This window comes from Hemitrygon akajei, chromosome 10, assembly GCF_048418815.1.
Source record: "Hemitrygon akajei chromosome 10, sHemAka1.3, whole genome shotgun sequence".
In the NCBI taxonomy this organism is placed as follows: Eukaryota; Metazoa; Chordata; class Chondrichthyes; order Myliobatiformes; family Dasyatidae; genus Hemitrygon; species Hemitrygon akajei.
In genome coordinates this window covers 37,552,412-37,577,800 of record NC_133133.1, presented here as the reverse complement: position 1 = coordinate 37,577,800, position 25,389 = coordinate 37,552,412, and the positions used below count along the sequence as shown (strand labels likewise).

General features: G+C 41.9%; 1 protein-coding gene across 3 annotated transcripts in view; it reads left to right on the top strand.

Annotated features, from left to right (window-relative positions):
• The first annotated feature begins 1,810 nt into the window (after positions 1 to 1,810).
• The window catches only part of smarca1 (SNF2 related chromatin remodeling ATPase 1), a 107,262-nt gene continuing 83,683 nt past the window's right edge, over positions 1,811 to 25,389 (top strand). The window contains exons 1-2 of one of the 3 annotated variants that reach the window (XM_073058036.1): positions 1,811 to 1,988; positions 19,309 to 19,359. In XM_073058036.1, the coding sequence (XP_072914137.1) occupies positions 1,938 to 1,988; positions 19,309 to 19,359 (102 nt within the window). In that variant the 5' untranslated portion in view covers positions 1,811 to 1,937. The remainder of the gene's footprint in view (positions 1,989 to 19,308; positions 19,360 to 25,389) is intronic. The other 2 variants (XM_073058037.1, XM_073058038.1) reach the window with 2 other exon arrangements.

Sequence of the window (25,389 nt, the reverse complement as noted above, 5' to 3'; positions counted from 1 at the left end):
CAAATCTGCTGATCCAGTTAGCCACATTATCATTCACATCATTGATATAGATGACAAACAACAAAGGACTCAGCACCAATCTCTACCGCACACCACTAGTCATAGGCCTCCATTCAGAGAGACAGCCCTCCACTATCACTCTCTGGCTTCTCCCACAAAGTAATTGTCTAATCCAATTTATTACCTCATCCTGAATGCCAAGCAACTAAATCTTCTTGATCAGCCTCCCACATGGGATCTTGTCAAATGCCTTACTAAAGTCCATGTAGACAACATTCACTGCCCTGTCTTCATCAACTTTCTTGATAACTTCCTCAAAAAACTGTATAAGATTGGTTTGATGTACTACAACATGAAGCCATGTTGACTATCCTTAATCAGTCCATGTCTATCCAAATACTTATATAACTAGTCCCTTAGAATACTTTCCAATAACTTTCCCACAATTGATATCAGACTCACCAGCCTATAATTCCCTGGTTTCTATCTAGAGTCTTTCTTAAACAGCAGAACAACATTGGCTATCTTCTGATTCTCTGGTACCCTTCCTGTCGATAAGAATGATTTCACTATCTCAGCTGGGGCCCAGCAATTTTTACATTTGCCTCCTGTAGGGTCCAGGAGAACACCTTGTCAGGTCCTGGAGATTTACCCACCCTGATTTACCTCAGGGTAGCAATCACATCCAACTCTGTAATCTGAACAGAGTACTTGAAGCTGATGCTGCTTTGATGCAAAGATGCAAGGAATGTATTTAAGATCTCCAAATATTTTCTCCATTTGTATCAGAAACGATTAGTTTTGCTGTATGTCATCTTCAGTTGCTCAGGTTTACTCTCACCATTGGGCCTTTTTCATAGCTTAACATTTAACAGCTTTTACATGAGACCATCACAGAATTAGTCCATTCGGCCAATTGTGTATGCTCTGCCATTCCATCATTGCAGATATATTTTCCATCTCAACCCCATTCTCCTGCCTATTCCGCACTAACTTTGAAGCCCTGACTAACCAAGAACCTATCAACCTCCACTTAAATGTACTTAATGACATGGCCTCCATAGCAGTCTGTGGCAATGAATTCACACTACCGTCGGGCTAAAGAAATTACTCCTCATCTCTTTTCTAAATAGGCATCCCTCTGTGCCCTCTAATCCTAGACTCACCCACTATAGGAAACATCTTCCTCACATCCACTCTGTCTGGACCTTTGCTTGTATTCTCTTTCATTAACTGCTGTAACTTCACAAGTTTTATGTTCCTTTGTTCATGCTGTCCCTAACCTTGTCATTTACTTACCAGCTAGATAACTTCGTTAACAGCTATTGCCCCCACAACAACACTGACATCACAATACCATATCAGAGATACGCTTCTCCTCCCTTCCATAATCCGCAATTGAAAACGAACTTCACACACAAAATGCTGGATGAACTCGCAGGCCAGGCAGCAAATATGGAAAAAGAGTACTTTTCCTTTGGTGCTGCCTGGCCTGCCGAGTTCCTCCAGCATTTTGTGTGCGTTGCTTGGACTTCCAGCATCTTGCAGATTTCCTCTTGCTTTTAAAACGAACTTGTTTTCTCCCTTTCCCAGTTCTGATGATTTTGTTTGCCTTTCCCTTTGTTGCTACAACTGCCAGCCTTTTCTGCTTTATTAAAAGCGTCTGCAGAGTTTTACCTTAAAAAGCCATTGTCCTACCCCCAACAAGCAAGGCTAAAGTGACAGATGTGCCTGATCATACGCATGGGGCAACATGTCACGGAGTGGCAGAGGTGCGTCTGCTGGATGATTGGTGGAGTGGTGACAAATCTCGCGATAGCTTTTTGACAACACGGCGAGGAGAGTATTTTTAAAATAACAGTAGAATGATAATCGGTGCGTGAATAAAACCCCCAGCGTTACATGGTGGGGCTTTTCCTGCGCCAGGGGAAGCGACGATGTGTGAGGACGAGCGAGCCGGCACCTCCGGGCAGCCCGACAAGGTGGGGGTGAGTGTGCAAGCGGGACCGTGCATTGTGTCCAACTTTGTACCGGCTGATGCCGGGACGCGGCAGACGGCGGAGACCTCGGCCTCCGCCGCCCCGAGGAAGGGCGCGACATTTCCCCCCGCCGAGCACTGCGTGCGTCGGTGGGGGGTGGGGGGGGGTGTTGATTGTGTCGGCGGCGGGAGAGGTTTTCTCCTCAGCGCGCCGTGGACACCCTGAGGTCCGGAGGACAGTTCGCGGCCCTCTGGGCCCTGTTTCTGCGCCGCCTGCGATGGCGTGGAAGAGAGTGGCGGAGGTGGTGGAATGGAGGAGGAGGAGGAGGACGGTTGTCCAACCGCCGGCCACAAAGCTGCATTGTGTGACGTTTGTACTGGGGGCGGTGATAACTGAAATGGCTAGACAGCAGGCTGAACACCCCGCCAGAAAAAAAATGGTTTCTTAACTTTACCCAGATCTGTATTTTTAATTTCTCTATATTATGTGCTTGAATTAAAGAGAGAAGTTATATGAAAAATATAAAATTTGTGGAGGATGCAAATAGGTATAGATGATTCCATACGATCACGAAGGTTTGATTTCCTCCTGCGGGGCAATTATTTATGCACAGTGGGGAAGGAAGATACGATAGAAGGTGCTCTCAGATAGACACAGAATGGCGGGGTTTGAACCATATGTAAGCCGAAGGGAATAGTTGTTAGAGTAATTAGTTTGGTTCATCGTAGGCCTGTTCCTTTGCCGGAGAACGTAGATCACATGCTCTTATTTTTTGTTTTCACATGTAAATGTTTCTTAAGCTCCCTTCTCTAGTTTTCTAGGACTCTTGTCAATAAAGGACGAGAGTTTATTGTCACTAATCTCTTACTATTTTTATGAAAACACAAATCTGTCTCTATATTTCTTGTGTATTTACTCCCCTGCTGCCTTTCTCCTTTTTCAGTTCCTTGGCCTTTTCGTGCTTGTTCAGTGATTCATGTCCTCAGGCTGACAACTCGTTTTGGTTGTACTTTAAGTCACACTTTTAATCTGATAAAGAGTTTTTAAATTTATGTGGTTACCATCTTCATATCACATTTCAGTCAATCCTTAAGGGATACATTGTTATTAACACTTGTGAATTATTTCTTCAACTATTTGAATTGGTTACCAGCTGTTGTATCTTTCAGCTGATACTTGTTGATCAAGTACTGTACACTGGAGCCTCTTTTTTTCCCTCTGACCTATAAATGGTTTCATCCCCCTGAGATTCTCAGATCCTTACTCAACAACCAGCATATTTATGTATTACAAGACCTTTAGGTGTCAATGCTCTTTTAATTCTCTCAGAAATGCTTGACTGTCACACAGCAAACCTATTCCCAACTTCAATGATCACTGTGCCAAGACTCACTATAAAAACACATTTCCACATTAGGTTTATAAGATTGACTACTACTGCAATATGTTTCCTCTATTTTTGCAGTACTTATTTAAATAAAATTTCTTTTTCATATGTACTTATTGTAATTTATACTTTTTATTATTATGTATTGAATGTACTGCTGCTACAAAACAGTAAATTTCATGACATATGCCAGTGATATTAAACCTGATTCTGATACATCAAGTGATCTAATCATCATTTGGCCATATCAAGTCAAGTCACTTTTTATTGTCATTTCGACCATGTACTATGTACAGTACATAGTAAAAATGAGACAACATTTTTCAGGACCATGGTGTTACATGACACAGTACAAAAACTAGACTGAAGTACGTAAAAAACAACACAGAGAAAAAAGAAACTACACTGGACTACAGACCTACCCAGGACTGCATAAAATGCACAAAACAGTGCAGGCATTACAATAAATAATAAACAGGGCAATAGGGCTGTAAGTATGTTGAGTTTATTGGATGGAGGTCACAAATAGTAAGGAAAATAAGACTTATGAGTAATTTGTTTGGGGGGAGGGCCTTTGAGTGAAACACTGAAGGCCTCTACAAAAGTACAGCAGGAACTAGAGAAGGGTAATGGAATGCTGGCCCCAATTTCAAGGGGGTGGAGTGTAAAATTAGTAAAGCTTAATGCAGCTGCAAAGACACCAATGAGATCACATCAGAATCAGGCTGAATGTCACATGACAACAGTACCTTGTACATAATAAAAATACTGCAAATTACAGTAAGGAGTATATATAGTTAAAAATTTAGTGCAAAAAGAGAAAAAACAAAGTAGATAAGTTCATGGATTCAATGACCATTCAGGAAACTGACGACAGAGGGAAAGAAGCTATTCCTGAATCATTGAGTGTGTTCCTTCAGTCTCCTGTACCTTCTCCCTGATGTTAGCAATGAGAAGAGGACATGTCCTGAATGATGGGGGTCCTTAATGATGGATGGTGCCCTTTTGAAGCATTGTACCTTGAAGATGTCCTGGATACGGGGGGAGGCTAGTGCCCATGATGATATTTGACTGAGTTAGCAACTTCCTGCAACTGATTTCGATCCTATGCGGTGACCCCCCCCCAGCACTGAGGCATATTAGACATTGATGCAGCCGGTTAGAATGTTGTTCATGGTACATTTATAGAAATTTGAGAGAGTCTTTGGTGATGTACCAAGTCTCCAAAACTTCCAATAAAATATAGCTGATGTCATGCCTTCTTTGTAATAGCATAGATATGTTGGGCCCAGGATAGATCTTTAGAGATGTTGGCACCCAGGAACTTGAACTTGAACTTGCTCATCCTTTCCACTTCTGATCCCTCAATGAGGGTTGGTATGTGTTCCCTAATCTTGCCCTTTCTGATGTCCACAATAACTTCTTTGGTCTTTCTGACATTGGGTGCGAGGTAGTTGCTGCAACATCACTCAACCAGCTGATCTATCCACTCCTGTATGTCTTTTTGTCACCATATGAAATTCTGCCAACAACAACTGTGTCATCGGTGAATTTATAGATGGCATTTGAGCTGTGCCTATCCACACAGTCACGGATATAGAGAGAGTAGAGCAGTGGGCTAAGCACACATCCTTGAAGTGCACCAGTGTCAATTATGGTGAGGCGGGGTTGTTTTTCCAATCACATGGACTGTGGTCTTCTGGTGAGAAAGTCAAGGATCTAGTTACAGAGGGAAGTACAGAGGCCCAGGTTTTGTAGCATTTTGATCAGAGCTATTGGATTAATTGTGTTAAATGCTGAGCTGTAGTCTTGTAATGCCCGACATTTCAGTTAGTTCTTTGATAACATCGTGTTCCTAAGAAGCTTCACACTGTATAAGATCCCATGCTAAAAGCAATTGTGTCAGTAGGGAAGAGGGAGTTAATGGTTAGAAAGATACAGACTTACAGTAAGTTATTTTTCCCATAAGATTTTCAAAAATAAATGTTTTTTTTAAAAACAATGTTTGTTGCAAGCTAAAAATACTGAAGGATGTATATTACATTGTTTAAAAAAAATCCTTGCATTGTGTCAAAGAAAGCCATTACTTTCAATTTCTAATGGCTTTCTGCCATTAAATTTACAGCCTCTGTTCTTAAGAGACAAAGGTGTTCGATTACTGCAGAGAGGTTACATGCGAACAGATTTTTTTCCCTCAATAGTTTTTTCTTGCTTGTTAGTTTCCAAACAAGTGGTTCTCTATTCCCAATCAAATTCAGATTATTCCAGATTTGTCCTGTGGAATACAAACAGTGTTCCTAATTCATTAACTGCTTTATACAATCAGTGACCACTTTATTAGGTACCCCTGCTCATTAATACAAATATCTAATCAGCCAATTATGTGGCAGCAACTCAATGCATAATAGCATGCAGACATGATCAAGAGGTTTAGTTGTTGTTTGGACCAAACATCAGAATGGGGAAGAAATGTGACCTACATGACTTTCACTGTGGAATGATTGTTGATGCCAGACAGGGTGGTTTGAGTATCTCAGAAACTGCTGGTCTCCTGGGATTTTGGAGAATGGTGCAAGAAACGAAAAAATAATCCAGTGAACGGCAGTTCTGTGCGTGACGACATCTTGTTAATGAGAGGTCAGAGGAGAATGGCCCAACTGGTTCACACTGACAGGAAAGCGACAGTAATTCAATACAGGAGGTGCCTAATAAAGTGGGCAGTGAACGCATATCCATTTTGCTCTAGGGAACTGTGCTATAGCAGAACTATAAACAATTTTAATTTTCCTATTTAAGATATTACTTCCTTGGAAGCAATTCAGAGAAGGATGCTCTGGATTATGAAGTTATTATCCAACAACTGGTTTGGATTCTGTTAGGTGGAGTACTAAAGAAGGTGGTGATCATTTTAGGGCTAAACAGGGTAACCACTGAGTGGATGTTTCATGGAACCTGGCACATTACAGCACAGTCCACAATGCTGTGCTGACTTTTTAACCTACTCTATCATTAATCTTTCTCTCCCACTTAGCTCTCCATTTTACTTTCATCCATGTGCCTATGAATTCCTTAAAAGTCTCTAATGTACCTGCCTGCACCACTACCCCTGGCAGTGCATTGGCAATCATCCAGGCACCCACACTCTGTAAAAAAAAAACAACAAAAAAAAACAACTCTTAACTTGACATCCCCGTATGCTTTTGTCCTATCACCATAAAATTAAAATCATACCCCCCCCCCCATATTTTCCATTTCTATCAGAAAAAGTGTATGGCTGTCCACTCTATCTGTGCCTCCTTTCTTGTACAATTTTATCAATTCATGTCTCATCCTCCTTTGCTCCAAATAGAAAAGCCTAGCTCACTTAACCTTTCCCCGTAAGACATGCTGCCTAATCTAGGCAGCATCATTGTATATCTCCTCTGCACCTTCTCAAACACTTCCACATCCATCCTTTAATGAGGGGTCCAGAACTGAACACAATATTCCAAGTGTGGTCTAATTAAGATTTTATAGAGCTGCCTTGGGGCTCTTGAACTCAGTCTTCCTGACTAATGAAGGCCAACACACTTTGCGCCTTCTTAACAACCCTATCAATTTGTACAGCAACTTAAGGGATCTATGGATATGGGCCTCAAGATCCCTCTGTTGCTCAACACTGCTAAGAATCCTATTATTACCTCTATTTTCTGCCTACAAATTCGATCTTCCAAAGTGAATCACTTCATGCTTTTCTGGGTTGAACTCCATCTGCTACTTCTCAGCCCAGCTCTGCATCCTGTTAATATCTTGTTGTAATCTATGGCAACATTCTACACTATGCGTAACTCCACCAACCTGTGTGTCATCTGCAAACCTCTTCACCTGCCCTCATTCAGGTTATTTATAAAAATCACAAATAGCAGTGGTGCTACAACAGATCCCTGTGGAGCACCACTAGTCACTGACCACTAGGCAGAATATGCTTCTTTCACAACCACCCTCTGTTTTCTATGGGCAAGCTGAACTGAATCCACACAGCCAATTTTCCTTGGATCCCATGCCTCCTGACTTTCTGCTTGAGCTCACTATGGGGAGCCTTACTAAAATCCATATACACAACATCTACTGCTCAATTCTTCATTAATGTGCTTTGTCACATCTTCAGTGTCACATCCTATGTGGCAGCAACTCAATGCATAATAGCATGCAAACATGATCAAGAGGTTCAGTTGTTGTTTGGACCAAACATCAGAATGGGGAAGAAATGTGACCTACATGACTTTCACTGTGGAATGATTGTTGATGCCAGACAGGGTGGTCTGAGTATCTCAGAAACTCAGAAAATTCAGTTAGGCTCATGAGGCATGACCTGCCTTTCATAACATCATTATGACTATCCCTAATCAGACTTGGTTTCTCCAAATGCTCATAAATTTTGTCTCGTTTGATGGTATACATGTATATAGTTAAATAACAATACACATGACTTTCCAATAATTTCCTAATACTAAAGTAAGGATCATTCATCTATAGTTCCCAAGGTTATTCCTGTTCCCTTTTTTAAAAAAAACTTTTTTTATTGTGTTTTCAAATAGTTACAGGATAAAAGTGTGTGAAAAAGAAAATATGTGTTACCCATCCCCCCTCCCCCCTAACATCCCTATTGAAAAAAAGAAGAAAGAAAGAAAGAAAAAAAAGGAATGCCTGGATATTGGAAGATATATATACTAAAGTTATTACGAACTCCATGGAGCATGTGGGGATCTTCCTGTTCCCTTTCTTGAATAAAGGAATAATATTTGCCATCCTACTCTTGTTCCTGATGCCTTTTGCATTACAATAGACAAACTTCAACCCATCTCACTGACTACAATTTTGCCCTATCAACTGCCTATCCTTACTCACAGTTTCTCTGCTAAATGCCCCACCCTCTGATCTATCACTCTGGTTCCCATACTCCTGACAAACTAGTTGAAACCCTGCCAATCAATTCTAGCAAATCTGCCTGCAAGGATATTGGTCCACCTCAAGTTTAGGTGTAACTCCATAATACCATAAAATATAGGAGCAGAATGAGGCCATTTGGCCCAATCAAGTCTGCTCTGCCAGTTCATCATGGCTGATCCAATTTGTCTCTTAGCTCCAATCTCTTACCTTCTCCCCGTATCCCTTCATGTCCTGACCAATCAAGAATCTGACTTAAATATACATAAATACTTGGCATTCATGGCTGCCTGTGATGAAGAATTCCATAGATTCACCACCTAAAGAAATTCCTGTTCATCTCCATTCTAAAAGGATGCTCCTCTATTCTGAGTAGGTGACCTGTGGTTTTAGACACTCCCACCAGAGGAAGCATTCTCTCCACGTCCACTCTATCATGGCCTTTCACCATTTAATAGATTTCAATAAGGTCACCCTTCATTTTCTAAATTCCAGTGGATACAGGCCCAGAGCCATCATATGACAAGCTATTCAGTCCTGGAATCATTTTTGTGAAACTCTTTTGAACCCTGTCCAGTTTCAGCACATCCTTTCTAAGATAAGAAACCCAAAGCTGCTTACAATACTCTAAGTGAAGTCTCACCAGTGCTTTATACAGTCTCAGAATAACATTATTACTTTTATATTCAAGTCTACTTGAAATGAATGCTAACATTACATTTGCCTTCCTTACCATAGACTCAACTTGCAAATTAACCTCAGGGAAATCCTGCACAAGGACTCCAAAGCCCCTTTGCACCTCAGGTTTTTTTTTGTATTTTCTCTCCATTTAGAAAATAGTCAACCTTTTCATTTTTTCTACCTGTTACGTACCCCGTAACTGGGTGTCAGACCAGCAGAGAAAGAAGAATCTGTTGGGAGTCTGGTGGTACCAAAACTAAAGATGTTTATTAGTAAACTACACAATACAGTATCAAAAATGCAAATATACGTATAAAACAAGTTAGCAGTAATAAACCTAAAAGTGTAGGAATAATAATAAGCAATAATAAACAAGCTCTATCGATGTCTAGGGGTAAATGAATTGTCATAGAAAAGTATGAAGTTCAGTTCATAAATGCTGAGGTAGTTTATGGTTGTGTTGAAATCGTTGGAGAGAGAGAGAGAGAGAGAGAGAGCAAGCAAGATGTAACAGCTACAGCAGGCAAACCTTCCGTTGCTTTCTTAATCCGTCGTATCGTTGTGGTCATTCAGTTATGACCCCTCCGTCCTTCTGCTAGACCGTTCTCCTGTGGTGGACTCGTCACTCTGGCATGAGTGGACACACACACAAGTCCCCACCGGCCCTGCTGTAACACTGTGAGCTTTACTGACCGATCTCCTGGTTCGGTCTCCGAAACCCTCACCTTTCTGTGGGTTCACAACACTCAGTCAGTGTCCACTGGTGTGTCAGAAGGGTGTCTCTCCAGACCTGTCTTTTATCCCCACTCACGGGGCCTCAGCTATCTATCAACTCTGAATGACCGTGTCCATCAAATCAGGCCACTCCTGCTATCTCCTGAGGAATGTTAACGAGCAAAGTAAAGTCCTTGTAGTGGAGGGTGAATAATCTAGGAAGAGTCAGAATACAGTAAATCAACAGTTTCTCTCTCCCTCTTATTTGTAGCAGATGTTCTTGCCTGTGTTTCATCTCTCTCTCTCATGAGCAGCATAGCAACCGCAATAGTTTGTAGTTCTCAGGAGGGGGGTTGGGAATGGTTAACTCTGCACCCCATTGTCCGTCAGGTCTGTTCATCACTCATAACATACCAAAGTGCATGCCCATACATTTCCTTACACTGTATTCCATCTGCCATTTCTTTGTGCATTTTCCCAATCTGTCTGTCCTCTGTAACCTCTCTACTTCCTGAAAACTACCTTCTGCTCCACCTATCTTCATGTCGTCTATAAACTTTGCAACATAGTTATCAACTCCATCATCCAAATCATTGACATATAAGGTAAAAAGAATAGGGCCCATCACAGACTTCTGTGGAACATCACTGGCCACCAGCAGCCAGCCAGAAAAGGCTCCCTTTATTCCCACTCTTTGCCTTTGCCAATCAGCCACTGTTTTATCCATGCTCGAATCTTTCCTGTAATGCCATGGGCCTTTAGCTTGTCAAGCAGCCTCAATATGCGGCACCTTGTCAAAGGCCTTCTGAAAGACCAAGTACATAACGTCAACCAATTCTCCATTGTCTATCCTACTTGTTGTTTCTTCAAAGAATTCCAACAGATTTGTCAAGCAAGATTTTCCTTGAAACCATGCTGAATTTGGCCTATTTTGTCATGTACCCTGAGACCTTCTCTGTAATAATCGACTCCAACATCTTCTTAACCACTGAGATCAGACTAACTGGCCTGAAGTTTCCTTTCTTCTGCCTCTCTCTCTTCTTGAAGAGTCAAGTAATATTTGCAATTTTCCAGTCTTCTGGCACTATTCCAAAATTTAGTGTTTCTTGAAAGATCATTACTAATGCCTCCACGATCTCTTCAGCTACCTCTTTCAGAACTATGGGAAGTATACCAGCTGGTCCAAGTGACTTATCTATCTATGGTTATGGTAATTTCATTCACTTTATGACCCCTGATACCTGGAACTTCCATCATATTGCTTGTGTTTTCCATCATGAAGGCTGATGCAAAATGCTTATTCAGTTAGTCTGCCATTTTGTTAGATAGATAGATAGATAGATACTTTATTCATCCCCATGGGGAAATTCAACTTTTTTCCAATGTCCCATACACTTGTTGTAGCAAAACTAATTACATACAATACTTAACAGTAAAAAATATGATATGCATCTAAATCACTATCTCAAAAAGCATTAATAATAGCTTTTAAAAAGTTCTTAAGTCCTGGCGGTAGAATTGTAAAGCCTAATGGCATTGGGGAGTATTGACCTCTTCATCCTGTCTGAGGAACATTGCATCGATAGTAACCTGTCGCTGAAACTGCTTCTCTGTCTCTGGATGGTGCTATGTAGAGGATGTTCAGAGTTATCCATAATTGACTGTAGCCTACTCAGCGCCCTTCGCTCGGCTACCGATGTTAAACTCTCGAGTACTTTGCCCACGACAGAGCCCGCCTTCCTTACCAGCTTATTAAGACGTGAGGCGTCCCTCTTCTTAATGCTTCCTCCCCAACACGCCACCACAAAGAAGAGGGCGCTCTCCACAACTGACCTATAGAACATCTTCAGCATCTCACTACAGACATTGAATGACGCCAACCTTCTTAGGAAGTACAGTCGACTCTGTGCCTTCCTGCACAAGGCATCTGTGTTGGCAGTCCAGTCTAGCTTCTCGTCTAACTGTACTCCCAGATACTTGTAGGTCTTAACCTGCTCCACACATTCTCCATTAATGATCACTGGCTCCATATGAGGCCTAGATCTCCTAAAGTCCACCACCATCTCCTTGGTCTTGGTGATATTGAGACGCAGGTAGTTTGAGTTGCACCATATCACAAAGTCCTGTATCAGTTTCCTATACTCCTCCTCCTGTCCATTTCTGACACACCCCACTATGGCCATGTCATCAGCGAACTTCTGCACATGGCAGGACTCCGAGTTATATTGGAAGTCTGATGTGTACAGGGTGAACAGGACCAGAGAGAGTACGGTTCCCTGCGGCGCCCCTGTGCTGCTGACCACCGTGTCAGACCTACAGTCTCCCAACCGCACATACTGAGGTCTATCTGTCAAGTAGTCCACTATCCAATCCACCATGTGAGAGTCTACTCCCATCTCCGTTAGTTTGTGCCTTAAGATCTTGGGCTGGATGGTGTTAAAGGCACTAGAGAAGTCAAGGAATGTAATCCTCACAGCACAACTGACCCCCTCTAGGTGAGAGAGTGATTTGTGCAGCAAATACGTGATAGCATCCTCCACTCCCACCTTCTCCTTATACGCAAACTGAAGAGGATCCTGGGCGTGCCTGGTTTGTGGCCTCAGATTCTGTATTATCAGCCGCTCCATGGTCTTCATAACGTGCGACGTCAAGGCAACAGGTCTGAAGTCATTCAACTCCTTTGGTTGTGGTTTCTTCGGTACCGGGACAATACAGGATGTTTTCCACTGTCTGGGTACTCTTCTCTGCTCCAGGCTCATGTTGAAGATGCGCTGTAGTGGTTCTCCCAGCTCAGTCGCACAGGCCCTCAGTAATCGTGGGGAAACTCCATCCGGTCCAGCCGCCTTGCTGGTACAGATCTTCCTCAGTTGACCTTCCACCTGTGCAGCCGTAATCCTGGGCGTGGGCAAGGTCTCCTGTGAGTGGCTATTTTCCTGTGAGGGAAGTAAGCCTGGTGTGGATTTCTGCGGTGAGGATGAGATTGAGCTGTCGAACCTGTTGAAGAAGTTGTTCAGCTGGTTCGCTTTCTCCACATCTCCACTTATGTTCGCCCCCCGCTTTGCACCGCATCCGGTGATGATCTTCATCCCATCCCACACCTCCTTCATGCTTTTTTTCTGCAGTTTTTGTTCTAGCTTCCTCCTATACTGCTCCTTTGCCCCCCTTATCTGTACTCTGAGTTCCTTCTGAACTCTTTTAAGCTCCAACCGATCACCATCTTTAAAGGCCCTCTTCTTCTGGTTTAGTAATGGTCCCCCATTACTATCTCTCCAACATAGTTTTCCAGCAGTCCTATATCCACTCTCACCTCTCTTTTACACTTTATGTATCTGAAGAAACTTTTGGTATCTCCTTTAATATTATTGGCTAGCTAACTTTCATATTCCAACTTTACCTTCTTACTAACTCTTTTAGTTGCCTTCTGTTGGTTTTTAAAAGCTTTGCAATCCTCTTAACGTCCCAATAATTTTTTCTCTATTATATGCCCTTTCTTTGGCTTTTATGTTGGCTTCAATTTCTCTTGTTAGCCACAGTCATGTCATCTTTCCTTTAGAAAACTTCTTCCTCTTTGTGATGTACATATCCTGTCCCTTCTGCATTGCTTCCAGAAATTCCACTCATTGCTGCTTTGCCATAATTCCTTCCAGAGTTTTTTTCCAACTCATCCTTTTTGTACAGGTCATACTTTCTCCAGAAGATATGCCAATGATCCACAAATCTGAAACCCTGCCCCCCTGCTTCAATTCCTCAGCCACACATTCCTCTGCCAGATCATTATATTCTTGTTTCATTGTTGAGTGGTACAGGCAGCCATCCAGAGATTGCTATTATTGAGATCCTGTTTTTCAGCTTCCTACCTAGTACCTCATACTAGATTGTACCTCATACAATCTCTTCTCCCTCCTGCCGTCTGGGAAAAGGCTCAGAAGCATTCGGGCTCTCACGACCAGACTACGTAACAGTTTCTTCCCCCAAGCTATCAGACTCCTCAATACGCGAAGCCTGGACTGACACCTTGGCCTACTGTCCTGTTTATTATTTATTGTAATGCCTGCACTGTTTTTGTGCACTTTATGCAGTCCAGTGTAGGTCTGTGGTCTAGTGTAGCTTTCGCTGTGTTTTTTTTTATTACGTAGTTCAGTCTAGTTTTTTGTACTGTGCCATGTAACACCATGGTCCTGAAAAACGTTGTCTCATTTTTACTATGCATTGTACCAGCAGTTATGGTCGAAATGACAATAAAAGTTGACTTGACTTAGTTCCCTATATTCTCACTTCAGGACATTATCCCTTTTCCTATCTATGTTGCTGGGACAAATATGTACCATGATGTCTGGCTGCTCGCCCTTCCCCTTTAGAATGCTGTGGACCCAGTCTGAGACATTCCTGACCCTGGCACCTGGAAGGCAACATACAATCTGAGAGTCTCTTTCACATCTACAAAATGCTCTGTCTGTTCCTCTAACTAATAGCACAAGTGACTTGTGGCGAGGGTTGCATGCCATCGCAGACTTCAGAACCAAATGTAGTGTCGCCAACATCGTGGCCTCTCTCCCAGATGAGCTCAATTGCTTTTATTCTTGGTTTGATGCTAACTGAGCCTCTGAGGAAAGCCACCACTACATCCTGCAGCCTGGTCATCTCTGAGGCTGAGGTATGCAGATGTTTCCCACGAGCAGACAGTTGCAAGACTGCAGGACTGGACGGCATCCCAGAGTGAGTACTCAGGATATGCGTAGCACAACTGGCAAGTGTATTTACAGTTCACCTACCGACACAACCAATCAACAAGTGACACAATAGCCACTGCTCTACATACTGTCCTTACACATCTGGAGAAGAAAGATGCTTATGTGAGAATGCTGTTCTTCGATTACAATTCAGCATTCAACACCATAAATCCACCCAGGCTTGACAGGAAACTCAGAGACCTTATCCTTGACCCTGCCTTATGTAGCTGGATCCTGGACTTCCTGTCAGGTTGCCGTAGGTGGTAAGAGCGGGCTCCCTCACCTCCACCTCTCTGACTCTCACCACAGGAGCCCCTCAGGGCTGTGTACTAAGTCTCCTCGTTTACCTGTATACCCATGACTGTGTCGCCACCTACAGCTCTAGTCTGCTAATTCAATTTGTTGACCACACTACATTGATTGGCCTCACCTCAAAGAATAACGAGGTGGCCTACAGGGAAGAAGTAATCTCTTTGACATAAACAACCTCTCCCTCAGTGTCACAAAAACAAAGGAGCTGGTTGTGGATTGGAGGAGGAATGGAGATGGGCTAACCCCTATGGATGTCAATGGATCTGGGGTTGAGAGGGTAAACAGCTTTAAGTTCTTCGGCATGCTCGTCACTGAGGACCTCATGGTCTATACAAACCAGCTGTGTGGTGAAAAAGGCACAACAGTGCCTCTTTCACCTCAAACAGTTGAGGAAGTTTGGTATGGGCCCCAAATCCTAAGAACTTTCTACAGGGGCACAATTGAGAACATCCTGACTGGCTGTATCACTGCCTGGTACGGGAACTCTACCTCCCTTTATTGCAGGACTCTGCAGAGAGTGGTACGGACAGCCCAGCGCATCTGTAGTTGTGAAGTTCCCATTATTAAGGACATTTACAAAGACAGGTGTGAGAAAAGGGCTCAAAGGATCGTTGGGGACCTGAGTCACCCCAACCACGATCTATTCCAGCTGCTACCATCTGGGAAACGGTACTGCAGCATAAAAGCCAGGACCAGCAGACTCCAGGACAGCTTCTTCCACAAGGCCATCAGACTGATTAACTCACACTGATTTGAGTGTATTCTATGTTACATTGACTATTCTATTTATTATAATTATAAATTGCACATTGCACATTTAGACGGAGACGTAATGTAAAGATTTTTATTCATTTATGTGAAGGATGTAAGAACTAAAGTCAATTCAATTCAATTCAACTAATTAATCCCTGATCACTGCTGCTCTCCTCTTCTCCCCCTTCCCTTCCGAGCCACAGAGCTAGACCTAGTCACTCTGGCTTTCCTTCAACTTTATCTAAGTGGTATACTTATTGCTGAAGGGAGAACAGGTACAGAGAAGCTCTATGCTATCTGCCTATTGCCCTTCCTGACTCCTGCAGATTATAGATGACTACTTTCTTGTAGCTCTTATGTATCACTTCCTCATTCTTCCATTTGAGCCATAGGTCATCCAGCTGTAGCTCCAGTTTCCTAACATGTTCTGTAAGGAGCTGCAGCTGGAGCATGCAGGTGTAGTTATCAGGGAGATTGGATATCTCCCAGATCTCCTAAATCTGGAAGAAGAGCACACTGCTGACCCTGGATCTATTCTCACTGCTCTAGCTAGCCATTAATAAAGGAAGAAAACTTAGTAGAAACTTACCTTTATCTTGGCCTCTTCTTCTCAAAGCCTCTTGCTCTCCAGTCTAGCATTGTCCCACTCCAACACTGACTGCTCTGCTTAACCCTCACCTTTTTATAGCATTTAAGTGCCTAATAAACCATGATATCTCAAAAAGTTCTGCAAGGTCGCATTCACTTTTTAAATCTCATGCTCACTCAGCTCTAAATAAATGAATGTTCATGATATTTCAAACCCGTGGAAAAGTTCCAAAGGCTCAGCTTTTTAAATCTCGCTCTCCCTCACCTCCAAACAGGCACTGCTCATTCCATGTAATGGGAGAGCCAAAGGTCAGAGAATCACAATAAGAGTTCATCAATTCAAAGTTCAAATACAGGTGTCCCCCCCTTTACAAAGGTAGAGCGTTCCTATGAGACCTTTCTTAAGCTGAAATGGAGTAAAACGAAGAACCATTAATTTATATGGGAAAAATTTTCTTAAAAGCGAAAATCCTCTTTGTAATGTGAAAACAGGTTACTAATGTAGGTCTTTTATAAAAGCGAAGTGGCGTAAAGCGGACATTCGTAAAGCGGGGGACACCTGTACATTTATTATCAAAATGCTTATATGTCACCCTGAGATTCATTTTCTTGTCAGCCTACACAGTAAATCCAAGAAACATAAGTCAAGTCAACTTTTATTGTCATTTTGACCATAACTGCTGGTACAGTGCATAGTAAAAATGAGACAATTTTTTTCAGGACCATGGTGACACAGTATAAAAAACTAGACTGAACTACATAATAAAATTAATAGAATTAATGAAAGACCACTCCCACTCCCAAAAGGATTGACAAACACTGAATGTGCACAGGACAACCAACTGCAAATATGAAAGAGAATAATAATAAATAAGCAATAAATATTGAGAACATTGGGTGAAGAGTCCTTGAAAAAGAGACCATAGGTTGTGGGAACAGTTCAGTAATGTTTTGAGTGAAGTGAACTCCTCTGGTGATTTACAACTGACCTGGGGAGGAATTTTTTCACTGACTTTATGGAACTTTGCAACTTTGGTACATAAGTGCAATGGGTACACAAGAAGGATAATGCAAAGCTGGCTCTTATTTCAAGGCTGTAGAGTATAACAGCAGGAAAGTTGATGCAACAATGAAGGCACCAATTAGGTCACATGTAGTGAGCAGGTAGTTCTGTTATAGTGTTCGTCATTGGGTAAACTTCAGGCTCAGATAGATTAGTAGGAAATTGAGGATTATGGAGAGGACAGTATTGTGGATGTGTAAATGTCACATCAGAAATGATCCTATTGAATGGGAGAGCAGGCAGGAGAATCTAAGTAGCCTACCCCTGTTCTTATGGTCTGGTCTTATTCTCCCATCATAAGTACTTGGCAAACTAGCACAGTCCCAATCATTTCTGGGAAATAGTGAGAAAGTATCCTTTACCAACTACAGGTGGCGTCCGTTTTTTGAAAGTTTGCTTTACGACAGCTTGCTGTTATGAAAGACCTACATTAGTACGTGTTTTCGCTAACCAAAGAGGATTTTTGCTTTTACGGAAAAAAGACGCCCGCTTTATACGTGTGTTTACCCCGAGAAAGACTACCATGACCGTGAAGCCTTGTGAGGGCAGTTGTGTGCGCATGCGTGTACGTGTGTACGCATGTACATATGTATGCATGTACGTGCCGATTTTTTTTCTCCAGATTGATTTTGGCTTGCTGTCTTCCCGATTTTGATAAGTGAAACTAGACCGTACATACAATATTTCTACTTTATATAGGCTGTATACTTATCATATCATTCCTGCTTTTACTATATGTTAGTGTTATTTTAGGTTTTATGTGCTATTTGGTATGATTTGGTAGGTTATTTTTTGGGTCTGGGAATGCTCAAAAATTTTTCTCATATAAATTAATGGTAATTGCTTCTTCGCTTCACGACATTTTGGCTTACAAACGGTTTCATAGGAATGCTCTACCTTCGGATAGCAGGGGAAACGTGTACCAGGAATATCCTCATGAACATACCCTGATTTTGTAAGTTTTGTCTGAAAAAGTAATCCACATGGTTGAAGTATTTAGAGCAATCAGAACCACCCCGACCGAGCAGTGTACAACTCAGAATCAGAATCAGACTTTAATCGCCAAGTACCTATGCACATACAAGGAATTTACTTTCGGCAGATGTTGTCTCTCTGCTCATAACAATAATAATGATAAATATAAATGAAAATATAGATTATACATACAGGTAGTGCAATCCAAGTAACAGTTAGCCGACAGTTAACCGGCAGTTAACTGTTCAGCAAAGTGACCGCAGTAGGGAAAAATCTTCTCCAGTGCCTATTAGTCTTAGTCTGGAGGGATCTGAAGCGCCTACCAGACGGAAGCAGATCAAACAGTCCATGCGCAGGATGGGAGGAGTCCTTTATGATGTTCCCCGCCCTCTTCTTCAACCTGGAAGAGTACAGGTCCACAATAGAGGGCAGGGAGGCTCCAATGATGCGCTCGGCAGTCCTCACTGTGCACTGTAGTCTGGTTCTATCCTGCTTGGTGGCGGCTCCAAACCACACAATGATGGAGGTGCACAGGACAGACTCAGTGACTGCAGTGTAGAACTGCAGCAGCAATTCCTGAGGCAGACCGTATTTCCTCAAGAACCGCAGGAAATACATCCGCTGCTGGGCCTTCTTCAGGATGGAGCTGATGTTCTGCTCCCACTTCAGATCCTGAGAGATGGTGGTTCCCAGGAACCTGAAGTTCTCCACGGTGGACACAGGACTGCTGAGGACTGTGAGGGGAGACATAGCGGGGGGATGTCTCCTGAAATCCACTATCATCTCCTTTGTCTTGAGCGTGTTCAGCTCCAGATTGTTCCGACTGCACCAGAGCGCCAGTTGGTGCACTGTATGTTTATTTATTTAGAGATGCAGCTCAGTAAGGGGCCTTCCCAGCCCAACGTACCCACACTGCCTAGTTACACCCATGTGACTAACTAATCTAGTAACCCATATGTCTTTGGAATGTAGGAGGAAACTGCAGGAAACCCACGTGGCCACTGGGAGAATGTACAAACTCCTTACATTAACAGTGGGAGTTGAATCTGGGTCATTGGCACTGTAAAGCATTACGACATCCGCTGTGCTACAGTGCTGTCCCATTCTGAGGAATTCTAAACCAGACATTCTTTTGGATTGTTGTATAATGTTAATATTATTATAGTTCTGGAATAATAAAATTCTGATGTTTTACCGCAGCTCTATGTTCAGACCAGCCCTGGACCAAAACAAGAACCTTCAAATACACAGGTACATTGTCAGAATCTGTTCTGAGACTACGTGCATTCTGATTTATACAAATATGTTAGATTTTTTACTTTTGTTTAATCTGTGGATGCCCAAGTTTTATCTGAAGTTGTGATCTTTGAAAGAAATTTAGCTCTGATTTTGGTCTACTTTTTTGTTCCCAGGTTTTGACTGCAGAGGAAATTTAGTTTAAGAAACATTTTTTTCTTTTCCTTCTTCCCATTTTTTCAGGGTCTATTTTTATAAATGCCAATTATTTTGAGTCCCTTATAACCAGGGATCCACAAGCAATGATAAGAAACAACAAATTGTGCCTTGAATATTGAACTATACCTAATTGTTTCAGATTCTAAAATATTTTCCAAAATTTGTTGACTGCACTTGCTAATGTTTTATGCTCAGGCTGCTGTTACTTTCTTTGTCTTAGGGTCATTTGGGAGATTCTTAGATAGGCATAAGGATGAAAGAAAAATGGAGGGCTATTTGGGAGGGAAGGGTTAGATTGATCTTGGAGTAAGTTAAAAGATCAGTACAACATTATGGGCCAGAAGGCTTGACCTGAGCTTACTGTTCTGTGTTCTTAAGCAATTTACTTTGGATTTTAATTCCCTTAGATTCAGTATTTATATTTTGCTTTTATTAACTTTTATTAATGAATGTAACATCAGATATATAAAGTAAATAGATTTTTTTGGTGAATAGTTATGTTTGATTTAAACATAAAAATAACAACTTTCAAGTTAAAATTTGCATCAGCATTTCTACCTCCCATTATAAATAGGAAGTAATATATACAAACACAATTATCCGGGCATGTGACACTTTAGCTACGGTTTCCTTAAAGCCTTGATGTTTCTTCTATCTTCATGGTTTTTCTCTTAGAGAATTACACAATTGTTATGTATTTTCAATAGCCTATCACCAGCATGTGGTTGACCATGTGCAAATATGAGAAAAGTAATTCATACTTATGATAGTTTTCATAGATGTAATAACTCTTTATTTCTTGTCAATATCACAACTCAAATTATCTCCTGAACCCCCATTTTATTGCAGTGATGTGATGTCTCAGAGATGAGTTTGATATACAAATAGCTTGAAAACATTAACACTCAAAGGTGAAGCACCTTCACTCTGTCTACGTAGATAAAGGTGGATTTTCTCAGTGGCTACCCATTTTAATTCTACTTCCCATTCTGACATTTTGGTCCATGGCCTCCTCTACTGCCACAGTGAAGCCATTGTCAGGTTGGAGGAGCAAAACCTCATATTCTGTCTTAGTAGCCTTCATCCTGATGACATGAACATTGATCTCTTTAACTTCTGGTAATTTCCCCTCCCCTTCTCTCTTTTTCCATTCCCCATTCTGGCTCCCCTTACCGATTCTCCTCTCCTCACTTATCCATCACCTTCCTCTGGTGCCCGTCCTCCTTTCTCGCTTGGTCTACTCTTTCCTCTTATCGGATTTCAATCTTTTACTTCTTCCACCTATTACCTCCCAGCTTTTCACTTAATTCCCCCCTCGCTTATCCTCACCTGGCTTCACGTATCATTCAGCTTCTACTCCTTTCCCTTTCCCCATCTTGTTATTCTGGCTTCTTCCCTCTTCCTTTCCAGTCCTGATGAAGGGTCTCAACCTGAAGTGTCGACTGTTTATTCCTCTCCATAGATACTGACTGACGTGCTGAGTTTCTCCAGCATTTTATGTGTGTTACTCTGTATTTTTAGCATCCGCAGAATTGCTTATGATGAATACACCACTTGCAACATTTTGCTGAAATTCTAATGACACCATTTTAGTCCTTTGTGAGTAGCAATGAACTGTTTCTGAAAAGGAGATTATAACTTATCCAGGTAGTAAAGTGGGTAGTACAAATTTCATATAGCAGCAGTGTTTTGCTGCCTTTTTAAAGAATAAAATGGGATCAACAAAGTACAAAGGCGTGTACTCTGTTTTCTGCATTCTCCTTGCTGGGTTGAGTAGGACAAAGGTTTCATCTTTCCTTGTTTCCCCTTCACCTGATGACCCCATGTCTGAGTGAACAAATTTATCATCTTGGAGGTTCACATAATTTTCTGTAATTATAATCCATTGACTATGTTACCGCAGCATAGAAATTTTGCCAGGTATATTTAATATTTAGAGATCACAATTTTTAGTTTCTTGTACAGGATGTTTATGAGTGATGTGGCTATTCCCTCATAATTAAGAATACTGCTTTGGATACTGTTGTGGGGGATGACTTCACTGGGGAATGTAACGGAGACTGGGTTAAGTGTTATGTCTCAATGCAAGGACCATAAGAAATAAGGTGGATGATCTTGTTGCACATTGTCCAGTTTGATATTGTGGCCATCACTGAATCATGGCTGAAGGATAGTTCTGGTTGGGAGCTAAATTTGCAAGGTTACGTGTATCGGAGGGATAGGTAGGTAGACAGAGGGGCTGGTGTGGCTCTGCTGGTAAAGAATGGCATCAAATCAGTAGAAAGACGTGATATAGGATTGGAAAATGTTGAATCTTGTGGATTGAGTTAAGAAACTGCAAGAGTGAAAGGACCTTGATGGCAGTTATATACAGGCCTCCCAACAGTAGCTGGGATGTGGACCACAGATTACAACTGGAAAAGGTGTGTCAAAATGTCAATGTTATTATAGTCATGGGAGATATTATAGTCAGGTCAATTGGGAAAATCAGGTTGGAAATGGATCCCATGAGAGTGAGTTTGTTGAATGCCTATGAGAGCAGTTTTTAGAGCAGTTTGTTGTTAAGCCTACTAGGGTATCTGCTATACTTGATTGGGTGTTATGTTATGAATTGGAGGTGATTAGGGAGCTTAAGGTAAAAGAACTCTTGGACAGTGATCACAATATGATTGAGTTCAACTTGAAATTTGATAAGGAGAAAGTAAAATCTGATGTAGCAGTGGAGTAAAGGAAATTGCAGTGGTATGAGAGAAGAGTTGGGCAATGTAAGTTAGAAGGAGCTGCTGGCAGGGATGACAGCAGAGCAGCAAGGGTGTGAGTTCTGGGAAGAATAAAGAAGATGCAGGATAGATGTATTCCAAAAGTAAAGATAAACTCAAACAGCACCATTGTACAACCGTGACTGTCAAGGAGGTCAAAGCTAATGTAAAAGCAAAATAGAGGGCATACAACAAAGCAAAAATTAGTAGGAAGATAGAGGATTGGGAAGCTTTTAAAAACCCTAAAAGAATCATTAGGAGTGAAAAGATGAAATGTGAAAGCAAGCAAGTAAGCAAACAATATCAAATTGGATAGTAAAAGTTTTTTCAAGTATGTAAAACATACTTGGACTTCAGTAAGGCCTTTGACAAGGTTCCGCACGGAAGGTTAGTTAGGAAGGTTCAATCGTTAGGTATTAATATTGAAGTAGTAAAATAGATTCAACAGTGGCTGGATGGCAGATGCCAGAGAGTAGTGGTGGATAACCGTTTGTCAGGTTGGAGGCCGGTGACTAGTGGTGTGTCTCAGAGATCTGTGTTGGGTCCAATGTTGTTTGTCATATACATTAATGATCTGGATGATGGGGTGATAAATTGGATTAGTAAGTATGCAGATGATACTAAGGTAGGTGGCGTTGTGGATAATGAAGTAGGTTTTCAAAGCTTGCAGAGAGATTTAGGCCAGCTAGAAGAGCGGGCTGAACGATGGCAGATGGAGTTTAATGCTGATAAGTGTGAGGTGCTACATTTTGGTAGGAATAGTCCAAATAGGACATACATCGTAAATGGTAGGGCATTGAAGAATGCAGTAGAACAGAGTGATCTACGAATAATTGTGCATAGTTCCCTGAAGGTGGAATCTCATGTGGATAGGGTGGTGAAGAAAGCTTTTGGTATGCTGGCCTTTATAAATCAGAGCATTGAGTATAGGAGTTGGGATGTAATGTTAAAATTCTAAAAGGCATTGGTAAGGCCGAATTTGGAGTATTGTGTACAGTTCTGGTCACGGAATTATAGGAATTATCAACAAAATAGAGAGAGTACAGAGAAGATTTACTAGAATGTTACCTGGGTTTCAGCACCTAAGTTACAGGGAAAGGCTGAACAAGTTAGGTCTTAATTCTTTGGAGCGTAGAAGGTTGAGGGGGTACTTGATAGAGGTATTTAAAATAATGAGGGGGATAGAGCGAGTTGACGTGGATAGGCTTTTTCCATTGAGAGTAGGGGAGATTCAAACAAGAAGACATGATTTGAGGGTTAGGGGCAAAAGTTTAAGGGTAACACGAGGGGGAATTTCTTTACTCAGAGAGTGGTAGCTGTGTGGAACGAGCTTCCAGTAGAAGTGGTAGAGTCAAGTTCGGTATTGTCATTTAGAGTAAAATTGGATAGGTATATGGGCAGGAAAGGAATGGAGGGTTACAGGCTGAGTGCGGGCCAGTGGGACTAGGTGAGTGTAAGCGTCGGCACGGACTAGAAGGGTCGAGATGGCCTGTTTCCGTGCTGTAATTGTTATATGGTTATAACATAAAAGAGAGATGAGAATGGATATAGGACCGCTAGAAAATGAGGCCGTAGAAATAATAACGGGGCCAAAGAGATGGCAGAAGAACTAAATGAGTATTTTGCACCAGTCTTCACTGTGGAAGACACTAGCAGTATGCCAGATGTTGAAGGGTGTGAGGGAAGAGAAGTGAGTGCAGTTACTATTACAAGGGAGAAGGTGCTTAGAAAGCTGAAAGACCTAAAGGGAACATAAGTCACCTGGACCAGATGAACTTCATCCTAGGGTTCTGAAAGAGGTAGCATTAGAGATTGTGTTGACATTAGAAATGATCTTTCAGAAATCATTGGACTCTGGCATGGTACCAGAGGACTGGAAAATTCCAATGTCACTTCACTCTTTAAGAAAGGAGGAAGGCAGCAGAAAGGAAATTGTACACCAATTAGCTTGACCTCAGTGGTTGGGAAGATGTTATAGAGTCAATTGTTAAGGATGAGGTGATGGAGTACGGTACTTGTTGACACGGGACAAGATAATACAAAGTCAGCATGGTTTCCTTTAGGGGAAATCCTGCCTGACGAACCTGTTGGAATTCTTTGATGAGATTACAATGAGGATAGATAAAGCGATGCGGTAGATGTTGTATACATGAGGCTGCTTACCAAGTTAAGAGCCCATTGTATACAGGAATGTTACTGGCATGGTTACAACATTGTCTGATTGTTAGGAGGCAGCGACTGAGAATAAAAGGATAATTTTCCAGTTTGCTGCCAGTGACTAGTGGTGTTTAACAGGGGTCAGTATTTGGACCATTTCTTTTTATGTTGTGTATTGTGAGCAGTTCCTCATCTAAGAAAAAGTGTACTGGCATTGGGGAGGGTTCAGAGGAGGTTCACAAGGATGATTCCAGGAATGATAGGGTTATCATACAAGGAATATTTGATAGCTCTGCCCCTGTACTTGCTAGAATTTAGAAGGATGGTGCAGAATCTCAATGAAACCTTTCGAAGGGTCTAGTCAGAGTGGATGTGAAAAGGATTTTTCCATGGTGGGGGAGACTAGGACAAGAGGGCACAGCCTCAGGATAGAGGGGCGTCCATTTAAAACAGAGATGCAGAGAAATTTCTTTAGCCAGAGGGTGGTGAATTTGTGGAATTTATTACCACAGGCAACTGTGAAGGCCCAGTCGTTGGGTGTATTTAAAGTAGAGCTTGATAGTTTATTGATTGGACACAGCATCAAAGAATATGGGCAGAAGGTCATGGAGTGGGACTGAGCAGGGGAAAGAAGAATCAGCCACGATTGAATGGTGGAGCAAACTCGATGGGCCAAGTGGCCTAATTCTGCTGCTATATTTTATGGTCTTGTGATGTGTACAATTAAAAATAATCTCCCATCTCTCACTTCTCGTGTTTCCATCCTCCTCACCAACCCCACAATCTTCCTCCACCCCCCCTTTTTTGTCCCTTTTCCCTTACCCTGCTTCCAGCCAGCCCTACATCGCCATTTCCCCCACCTGACCCCTAACTCTACCAAACCACAAATTTCATCTATTAGCTCTCCATC